At 36.2% G+C, this 10,725-nt stretch overlaps 1 protein-coding gene across 1 annotated transcript; it reads right to left on the bottom strand.

Moving 5' to 3' along the window:
- Nucleotides 1–1,816: 1,816 nt before the first annotated feature.
- On the bottom strand, nucleotides 1,817–8,440 carry api5 (apoptosis inhibitor 5). The gene is made up of 14 exons (XM_065291976.1): nucleotides 8,134–8,440; nucleotides 7,429–7,590; nucleotides 7,253–7,346; nucleotides 7,065–7,130; nucleotides 6,789–6,940; nucleotides 4,905–5,111; nucleotides 4,481–4,585; nucleotides 4,114–4,203; nucleotides 3,838–4,016; nucleotides 3,643–3,736; nucleotides 3,441–3,497; nucleotides 3,259–3,347; nucleotides 2,986–3,128; nucleotides 1,817–2,656 (listed from the first exon to the last, which is right to left on the bottom strand). Exons 1-14 carry the CDS (start codon nucleotides 8,203–8,205, stop codon nucleotides 2,577–2,579), a joined length of 1,590 nt encoding a protein of 529 aa, XP_065148048.1. The 5' UTR covers nucleotides 8,206–8,440; the 3' UTR covers nucleotides 1,817–2,576.
- Nucleotides 8,441–10,725: the final 2,285 nt, after the last annotated feature.

The raw sequence follows: 10,725 nt of genomic DNA, 5'->3' as shown, positions 1-10,725 counted from the left end.
TATATGTGATTAGCTTTGGGGGCGGGCTTTACAGATATGAGCCAATCAGGTTGCAGTCTCCCCAGCGTATAGAGACAGAGCGCCGATATGCAAATTTGAAAACCACGCCCACCGGGGGGGAAAACAATCCAACCGTCTCCATTGACTTTGTATTGCGAGAAGGCGCCTCCTTGTCATTTCTGGCTTGTAACAAAAAACAGAATAATGCCTAAAAGCTGCTGTGTGACAATATGTACAGCTAACAAGCCAAAGAACCCAGAAATAAGTTTTTATAAGCTGTCGAGCCGTAAAACCCAGCTTTTAAGGAGAATAAAGTGGATCGCCGACTACGTTTTCCCCTATTGGACGCAGTTTTACTATAGAGACAGAGCGCCGCGCGTCATAACCTGAGAACCACGCCCACCGGGGGGGAAAACAATCCAACCGTCTCCATTGACTTTGTATTGCGAGAGGCTGCCTCCTTGTCATTTCTGGCTTATAACAAAAAACAGAATAATGCCTAAAAACTGCTGTGTGACAATATGTACAGCTAGCAAGCCAAAGAACCCAGAAATAAGTTTTTATAAGCTGTCGAGCCGTAAAACCCTGTCTTTAGGGAGAATAAAGTGGATCGCCGACTACGTTTCACCCTATTGGACGCAGTTCTACTCATAGGAGTACTGTGAAAAGTTGCCTGTTTCCATTTTTGTGTCTTTAAACGCTCGTTTTTGGGGTCGACAGCTTATAAAAACTTATTTACAGATTAAAATTAAAACAGAATAATACATAAAAGCTGTTGTGTGACAAGGTGTACAGCTAAAAAGCCAAAAAACCCAGAAATAAGTTTTTTTTAAGCTGTCGACCTCATAAAACGAGCGTTTAAAGAAACAAAAGTGGAAACAGGCAACTTTTCATAGTACTTCTATTAGTAGAACTGCGTCCACTAGGGGGAAACGTAGTCGGCGATCCACTTTATTCTCCTTAAAGACAGGGTTTTACGGCTCGACAGCTTATAAAAACTTATTTCTGGGTTCTTTGGCTTGTTAGCTGTACATATTGTCACACAGCAGCTTTTAGGCATTATTCAGTTTTTTGTTACAAGCCAGAAATGACAAGGAGGCGGCTTCTCGCAATACAAAGTCAATAGAGACGGTTGGATTGTTTTCCCCCCCGGTGGGCGTGGTTTTCAGGTTATGACGCGCGGCGCTCTGTCTCTATGAACCTGTGTGAAATTTTACGCGACAACAAACCTTATAAATGTTATTTTAATTTGTGTATGCGCTTTGTAAACACAACAGCAAGGCTCAAAATATATGTCCTGAGAAATCATCCATCTCTGTGACAACCCTAGCTCATTTTAAACCGCAAATAAAGAGGGAATACTTGGCGCATGCGCACTAGCTAGCCACTCGAAACTAGCATGCTTTCGAAGGTAAATCTGCTGCATTGTGGAAATATACAACTGTAAGTTATGATGCCATCTAGTGATCTGATAAGATCATTGCATATATATTTTATACAACACCTGTTGTCAGAACTGTAAATTATATTCCCAAATCTCATGATATGCAGTAGTAGGAATAAAAAAAATCAATTTTAATTTAGCAAAGGAAACGGAGCATCAGGTTTATCAGTATATTGTTTTTAAGATCAAGGTAAATAAAAAGATTTCTACATCTGAATACAAAACTTAAACCATTTAAATGAGAGAAGATATAAGAAACTCTGATCTAGTTATTCATTAATATGCATGTGATTGTTGGCAGCAGACAGTTTGCCAAAGATAACTACATTTCTAACCGTATTTGGTGTAGATCATTTCAGACAACCTACAATGTGTTGAAAAAGGCAAAGATTTTAATGTGGGTGAAAATCTGTCTGAACTGAAAAACAACTGTAGTACAGAAATGTCAGGTTTGTATAAATTCAAAACATTTAAATATTTACTATAAACTATGCATGCAAAATGTTTGAAACTGAATACCCAAATCAATGCAAGCAATACCTGAAAAGACTGATTTCTTTAAATTCTTATTATAACAGCATATAGATGAAAACAATACTACTCAAGGACTATTTTCATGGTATATCTTAGCCATTTCAAAAATATCTACAAAGTTACTTTAAACTGAGTCAATATAATCGACGACAAACATCAGGGAATACGAGGTCTTTCACAAACGTAAATATTTATGTCCAGAAGAAATATCAATGACAATGATAAACTTGACCCACACAAGTTTATGATAAAATTTAGAGGATGTTATTGACCTTAATCACATGAGTGTTATTTTTGATCCAACAAAAGCACTGAAAATTAAAAAGGATATAAAAGTACAAAGGATGTATGCGACCATACAAAACTCCATAAAAAACACCCTGGCAGTCTTTTGTTCCACAATGATTCAGAAAAAAATGCGTAGCCAAAAAGATAAACAATAACATTCGGATGAGGAAAACACACTTAAGAATAAAAATTAAATGTAAATAGGAAAAAAAATAAATGAAGGACGTCCGAGATACAGGAAGGGTCACAGAAACATTCATGTGTTGTGTTTATGCAGTTGTATGGGTGTCGAATTATATGCAGCCCTCTTTTAATAAATCCGGCCTCGGCTTCTGTTTCCTCTTCCTCCGAAGCCCCGTCCCCGGCTGCCCCTGAAGCCTCCTCTTTGTTCTGCGGACAGAAATAAAATGTATTACATATACACAAACAAATATTTTTATATTTCTTGCCAAAAATGACTCGATAAGACCCTTATGCCTCATCTGGGATCGTTTAGAGTCCTTTGAAACTGCATTTTTTTTAACGGCATTAAAACTGTTAAGTATTGGGGTTCATTAAAATTAGAAAAATCCTGGAATGTTTTCCCTTAAAAACATTATTTCTTCTTGACTGAACAAAGAAAGACATCAATATTTTGGATGACATGGTGGTGGGTAAATTATCCAAGAAAATTGACTAATCCTTTACGTTTTTGATAAGAAGATTTGACAAAATCTCACCATATGAGAAGTTACCAATGCTGGCACTGTATTTCCCACTGGGTGGATTGTAGATCTGACGGGCGTCCCTTCTGGGCAAATTTGCGGGAACCTTCTTTGCAGTCGCTGTTGCTCCAGTGTCTTCTCCAGACAGCCTCTTCTGACTTTAGGATATAAACAAGAGATCATGGGAAAAACTTTAATAAGCAGATAAACAGCTGTAAGTGCTGAGGACAGGAGCTCAGCTTATGATGATGTTTGTATTTGAAAGACCAGGAGGACCAGTGGACCCACCCAACTGATGCTGCCACCTCAGTCTTCTGTACTGGTTTCCAGGACAGAGTGATTGTGCTTTTGTAAGATGGAGGGTTATGAAACAGATCCTAGAGATGACATTAAAACAACAAATTAAACAATAAGACAACTCTCATTCTTCAATATTAATAGAGAGGATTAAAAAATTTTTTGGGGATTACCTTGATTAACACATTTATGTTGTTTGTGATTTTCAAAGCCACAACTTTAATCTTATTCTGCAAAAAATAAGAAAAGCACACAAACCAAGTGTTATCTTTCAAATCGATATCACAACATTTTTCCTTTTTCCAAATCCATGCCCTGAATTTTTTTTTTTTCAAAATTCCTGATATTTCCTTTACAAAAGTATAAATCAGACACCTCCTCTGTCTTCAGTGCATCTCCAGCTTTGCCCTGCAAAGCAACACGCAGTTGCCGAATATATACTTGTAGTCCCCGTGCAAAGTACTGTAGCCTGTAAAAAATAAAATAAAAAAATTGTTGGTCTTTCCACCACAAACTAAATGCAATGACGCAATTACACGCAAACTATAAAAAATCTGATGTTTATCTGACCTGATCTTGAAGTCCTTAAGATTCTCTGCACTAATTTTGTCTATAAGAAAGTCAGGTAGTTTTTTGCCCAACTGATGGAAGCTGAAGAGCAGGCACTCCACATAACTGAACTGCAATTTGGGCTCCTCATTGGCTGCATTCTCTCCGTTCTCTTCTTCTGGAGGAAGGGGCATAAACTCCTAAGCAAAGGCAGAAGACAGAGCGATCGCTGTAAGTTATGGCGAAGAGGCTGAAATAGAAAGCTTAGAAGAACAGAAGTTCAATGTATGTTTTCACCAGTAGCTTTTCGAAGAGCATCTTTAGATTGACTTCAAGTTTATCCATGTCGCCACAAAACGGACTCATCTCTGCCAATAGCTTCAGTACCTGCAGAAAGCAAAACATCAATACTCTTTATAAAGCTCCTCAACTTAAAAACTTAATAGAATATCAGTCTCTCATAAATGAAAATTCGAAGGATATTACGAGAAAACATTTTGAGTTTACCAAAGACATCCTAAAATGACTGACATTAATACTTCTCCAGTTTTGACCAATATAGGCACCTACATGCTGTTTCTGCTACATTACTGGGAGGCACTTGCATATACAAGCCAAGTTTAAAAATAAAGACACAATATGATCTGTAGAATGCTGTACACACCTCAAGCTGGATGTCCAATTCTGCTACAGGACTGGTGAGGAGACTGAGATTGGGCAAAGCATACTGACAGAAATATGTCACAAAGCGAGTAGAATGCACATTTTTCTGGAAGAAAGAGGGTTCAAAAACGAAAAGAAAAAAAATGAAAATTTGCACAAAAATAACCCAAGTTAAATACATTTTTCAAATACAAATTGTAACAATACATCAACATGGATAAATGCATAGATCAAATGTTTAACAACACGATGCATCAATGCCACAAAAAAATATATAATTATGAGGTTTATTTTAACATTCTACATGTTCAAACTTCATCAAAACATGCCTTAAACTGCTTATTTGGATTGATTCATTGCATCCAAACATGTTATTGGGTCTTAACAAAACACACGTTGTGCAAATATAATATGGGTTGACTTACAGAAAACAGTGGTAGAGCCTGGCGTGTACACTGCAGGAGTCGGTCAACACTGTCAGTATCTGCAGGGTTAAGGGCCTGCTCAAGGAAGGCCTGTTCTACCACCAACTCCACCAGCTGCTGCCGCCCGCTGACGGTCTGCATGGCCTTCAGTCCCGACAGGATACGCATCAGCAGCACAAACTCCTCCCCCGTCACATCCTCCAGAACCTAAGATAAGAAAGTGATAAATGCAAGCACAAATCAAGGGCAAAGAACTCTTCTGTCTGGCCACATTTAAAGGTGAATGCATTAGGGCTGTGTACCCAATACGATACGTATCCCGATACAAGGGTCCCGATACGATGCGCATCACGATACAAGACTATTTCTAATTACATTTTTGTTCAGAATTTAGTAACATTATTATTATTTGTTTATTGTACATTGAATAAGCAGTGTTGTAACAGTTGTGTTTTTGCCATTCATTTATTAGCTATTAGAAATATTTAAAATCCCAGAGTTAGTACTTAACTTATGTTTTTTAAAAGCAGTTTTACAAAGACGGTGCCTTACTCTTGTCTCTCATTATTCTACATCTATGAATATATCTATAACATTAATACATTAATACTATTTAATAGAAATCAGATTATTAATGTGACAGTTATAGTTTGAAGTAGCTCTGTATCTCTTCTCTAGACGTACACTTTTCACATGCAAATCTTTGTCGTGTTTCTTCTCAAATGTGTTAGTACTGTTTTATAAGAGCATGGCTAATAAAGCCCTTTGCAGTAGTATAGGCTAAGATATCTGCGCTTTCATACTGAACTCATTGACTTTAATGCTCGCACGCGAGTACGCAGCTCACTATGCAGACACGTGCGCCAGCGAGACAGACACGCAAAGTGAAAGTATACCCCGCCACCTTTAACTCTACATACTCCGCGGGACACATTTGTCCTTTCCATATGGATCACGGATCAAAAGCAATTCGTCACGTTACTTTCAAAAGTACATCCGAATTGATACGGAAGGTGCTGTATCGATGCGTGCGTCGTCAGGCATGTAGATTAGCTTTACCTTTATGCTAGCGTGCGCTCTCTCCAGTAAATCTCTTGCCATTTGTGCTTTGCTGTAAGTTCCCAAACCCCCCTTTTAGCGATGAAAAACATCCACAGGTTGTGAATCAGGAACACCATAACAGTTTTTTTCCAGACTTGCAGTTTGTGGTGGCAAACTAGCGACGCACGTTCGCATATATGCTTAAATGTAACTTAAATGAGGCTCAGCGACGCCATGGGTGATGATACAGAAACTGTCATGCGCGACTTTCCATTACCCTTCAAGTTGCACAAATTGAAAGAGCGAATTAAAAATGTGACCACTTATAAATTTCGCAAAAACTCTACAAAAAAGTTTTTAGGTGGTTTTCAGGCAATTTGAAAAAGGAATATAATCGCAGTGAAGCTGCAATGAAAAAGGTTTTTGCATTAACATGTCTTCTGATGTGCACAGCATGTTTGGTTGGAGGACAAGACAGAAGAGGTGTGTGTCCGACTTCATGCGGTGTCGCAAAAAATGGCAAGTGCATGACATTAAAAAACGCATGACATCAAAAAAAGCAAGAGCGATTGAAGAGTGGATTGCTCTGTATGCTTTCAAATTGCTCGCATGGTATAATGACATCATCCGCATGTCAGCCTGCGTGGCACCATATAAAGTTGAACATGCCGGTAACCATGGCATTTGAAATGACTTTTAAAATACTGATTTAGTCACGTAACATTGGTTAATGGAAATGCATTAATGTGTTTAAAAAAAATATTGCGAACCTACTGCTCAAATTGTTAATGTAAATCAGACTAGTGTCATGTTTAAAGTGAAAATGAAAGATGCCCTGAATACCTTTTTAGTTTCTGTAAAGATAAAATCCTCCACCTCCTTCGTCATTGTGTCATCTGGCATCGTTTTTAACTTTGTAGAGAGAAACTTTATCGCCCTTTCCCGGACAATATCTTCTCCCTGCAGGATCTGACTGAACAAACCTCCCAAAGTACCTTCAAAGAGAGAGAGATTGTCAGAGAAGAAACATCATCCTCAAGGTATGGCTCTTTTAAGTCATGATAAAATACAACAAACAAACAAATCTATACACAAAATAACATGATACTGGGTGGATACCTTTTGCATCAATTTTAAATATGGAGATCAACGCTGTGGTGACTTGATTGAATTCAGCAGAATCATCTAAAAGATACAAGTAGCAGTAAACAGATCAAAAGCTGGACAATTATTGTATGATGTTATATAAAATATTATACAATTCAGCAATATAATATAATAACCAGAAAAGTATGCGTGTTCAATACCTGTCTGCAAAAGCTGTGTGAGGATGTCTGCAACTCTGGGTAAATTCTCTCCGGATGCAAACCTGGGAAGTTCTTTGATAGCCTGTCTCCGAATCTAAAATTGAGACAAATAAAAATGTTGTTCATCTCATTGTATGACATCCAAAACATGCAAGATCCTGACATGATGTACTTACAGAAACATCTTCATCCTCACACAGATCAAGCTGTGCATTGATGGCTGCGTCGGCCAGCTCTGGAAAGCTGCTAAAAAATTTGGGAATGAACTGTGCAGCTAGTCGCTTTTCTTTTGGGCCTCCTTTAACACCATTCAGAATGACCTGATAGGCATCTTTATGCTGAAAAACACCAGAAATATTTAATCATATTTCAAACAAATGACAATTGTTGTTCCGTGATTAACCATCATTTTTTTAAGTGTAGGAGATAATTTTATTTTTACATAGTTTTCAAAACAAATTAATTTAATCCTACATCCTTATTCATGCGTATGAACTGTTAATTATCTATGGGTGATGTGCGCTGATCTGCGGAAATCGACATTCACAAATCCATTAACTTGCGTAGAATTAGCCTACGTATAAACGTGACTGCTTTCCCTTTATTTAATCAAATATTATAACCAAATTAATCGATTAGATAGTGTCTAGAATAAACATTATGCATTCACAACTGATCTAAAAGCTCGGAGAACAGTTTGTCTGTTTAATTAATTTAGAAACCATAGACATCTAGTAGAGCTAAAGAGCTAATAAGCTAATACTACATACGAGGCCTTACAGAAACCCAGCGTTTTTATTAATAAAAATGCAACTATAACAGAATATGTGTAAATATTATTGATATCTGCAAAAAGCACAAATAAAGGACATTTTATTTACCGTGCTAAGATCCTCTTTCGCGTCGGCGAGGATGCCATAGTTACGATAGAGCTCCTCTACTGTCGCCGCCATCAGCGTGTCCGAGTTCACCGCTGGATATCAATGAATAAATGCGAATTTCTGTGAATTTTCCTCAGTCTTCGCCACAATGTTTTTAACCTGTCGCGATAATAAAGCACAAGGGTGATATGAGTTATGTATGTGGTGTTATTACGGACGCAAGCGTTGGACTCGCGTACAATACCACAGCTTGGATTAGTTGATCCTTGCGGCGGGATGAACTTTTCTTCGGCACTTTTTCGACAGCACTGCGCCACCAGTTCACAGCGACACCTGCAGGATTGGGTGTTTAATGACACATTAAATACGTCAGTGATCATGAATACATTTTTATCTTATGGAGAAAGCTTAGATTTGACATTTTGATAACTCATTTTTGGCATAAAGGGTGATTTTTTTTTTTTTTTTACAAATGACAGAACATTTAACACTTAGTCTAAGAAGCCAATAATTAACGTATTGTACAAAGCTAGCTTTTTATATTTTGTTACATTTTATTATCTCTGTATTATTGCAACTTTACTGATTTATTATTAAATACAAATAGCTATTGTTGTATAAGGTAGTATTTTATTTCATTATTTAAATTAAATAATAAAAGAAAACAAAAGTATTTATTTTTATGTAATTAAAATAGATATGCTTTATGTAAAAATGCACAGAAAACACGTTTTAAAATGTCATGTAAAAAGAGTAAATTAAAAGAATAATGCAAAAAGAATAACCCTGCGTCCCAAACCACATACTTCCATACTATATAGTAGGCGAAAAGCACTACTTCTCGTACTCTTTGCCTACTATATAGTATGGAAGTAGGCGATTTGAGACGCAGCGCATGATTTTATTTCTGAGAACAGCCAGACGATGGCGTCAGAGACCAGGGTTTACACCTATGGCTTATAACGTAGTATTTTATTTCATTATTTAAAATAAAATAATAAAATAAAACATTTTAAAGTAAATATATATTATAGATATGCTTTATGTAAAAATGCACATAAAACACAAAATAATTTTTTTTTTTTTTGAGAACAGCCAGATGATGGCGTCAGAGACCAGGGGTTACACGTATGGTTTATAACGTAGTATTTTATTTCATTATTTAAAATAAAATAATAAAATAAAACATTTTAAAGTAATATATATTATAGATATGCTTTATGTAAAAATGCACATAAAACACAAAAATAAATATATATATATATATATATATATATATATATATATATATTTTTTTTTTTTTTTTGAGAAAAAATTTGTATTATTACAAAATAATATAATTTTGTGCGATTATGCTCAATAACAGACAGCAATATGAACAGTGGCACGTGCCACTTCATATTTATCATTGTATTGCTAAAAAGTAACATAACTTTCTATTTTATATTTATTGTTTTGTTTCATGTAACAACTGAATGCTTTTCTCATAAAAAAACTGATCAATTTTTTTCTGAGGGGAAATGTACGCGAGTGTTCCTGGAAATGTTAAGCAATGACACTTTCACAATGTTACTGTATAATGCGTGCAGTAGATATACGGCCAAGACAAAATGTACTCTGCAATAAAAGACCAATAAATTGGTTTATGTTAAACAGTTAGGTAATAATCTTAAAAAGAAATTACATTTATAAACTTTCATATGGTATATTTTATTGTTCTTCCGTACTTTGTCCAAGTTACTTTGTCCCTCCTTCCTTGTAGGCAAATGTGTAAGAATAGCTAATGATAAATCTTTTAGATCTTAAAAACTTTAGCCAACCAGCACATTTAACGCCTGTTTTCTAATTCAACTCATAAAAATATGCAATGAGTAAAATAGTGGCTGCAGACGCCTAATTTAACTATTTACACCAAATATTAAAATAGACTTCCTTCCTATTTGCATGACTTTTTCCTGTTACATTTTAAAGCCAGATTAATGTGCAGTAACATGAGAAAGTTTTTGCCCCTCTTAAATGAACAGCTAAAACCAGGCTAAACTTGTTGTTTTAGGGGTGTTAATGACTATTTGCAAACTAGCTAACCCACCAGGTGAACCATCTGAACACCAGCTATGCCAGGGAGGGAGAACCTTACAAAGACCTGACTAAGGGTGGTCAGTTATGCCACACTTAAAATGTATATAAAATGTATTAAATTATGCATGTGCAGTTTCAAAGAAAAGCAACTTAGTTTGATATTTTGCAGTGATATTTAAACATTAATCCATATTTAAACATAATCATAAATAATTTCTAGCCAGCGTAACCAACTTGCGAGCAAGGTGCGGTGGACCGTTTTGGGTGAGAACGTCCAGGGCCACTTTTTAGTCCCTGTTACCATCTGCTCTTGCCGAGATTAAACGTCTTAAAACTAATACACTTACCAAAAAGCTCTTTAGCAGGTCTCACATGACCAAAAACCGTCACAAAGGTCTTTTCAGGTGATCAGGATTTTAAACAGCAACACAAAGCTCCTTAAAAGCTAATCTGTTGTAGAAACTCTGAATAGCTCACTGTGTGCTGGAATAATAAAATGTTCACCTTTAAAAT

The sequence above is a fragment of the Paramisgurnus dabryanus genome, chromosome 23 (assembly GCF_030506205.2).
Source record: "Paramisgurnus dabryanus chromosome 23, PD_genome_1.1, whole genome shotgun sequence".
In the NCBI taxonomy this organism is placed as follows: Eukaryota; Metazoa; Chordata; class Actinopteri; order Cypriniformes; family Cobitidae; genus Paramisgurnus; species Paramisgurnus dabryanus.
The sequence above is the reverse complement of the archived record's forward strand: the minus strand, read 5'-3'. Positions and strand labels throughout refer to the sequence as shown.

Excerpts from the sequence above, each read along its gene's own strand:
- api5 (XM_065291976.1), bottom strand. The coding sequence starts at position 8,205 with ATGGCGGCGACAGTAGAGGAGCTCTATCGTAACTATGGCATCCTCGCC. Across the intron at positions 7,347-7,428 it reads GTGAGGATGAAGATGTTTCT|ATTCGGAGACAGGCTATCAA; the intron begins GTAAGTACATCA and ends TCTCAATTTTAG. Across the intron at positions 7,131-7,252 it reads CACACAGCTTTTGCAGACAG|ATGATTCTGCTGAATTCAAT; the intron begins GTATTGAACACG and ends TGTATCTTTTAG.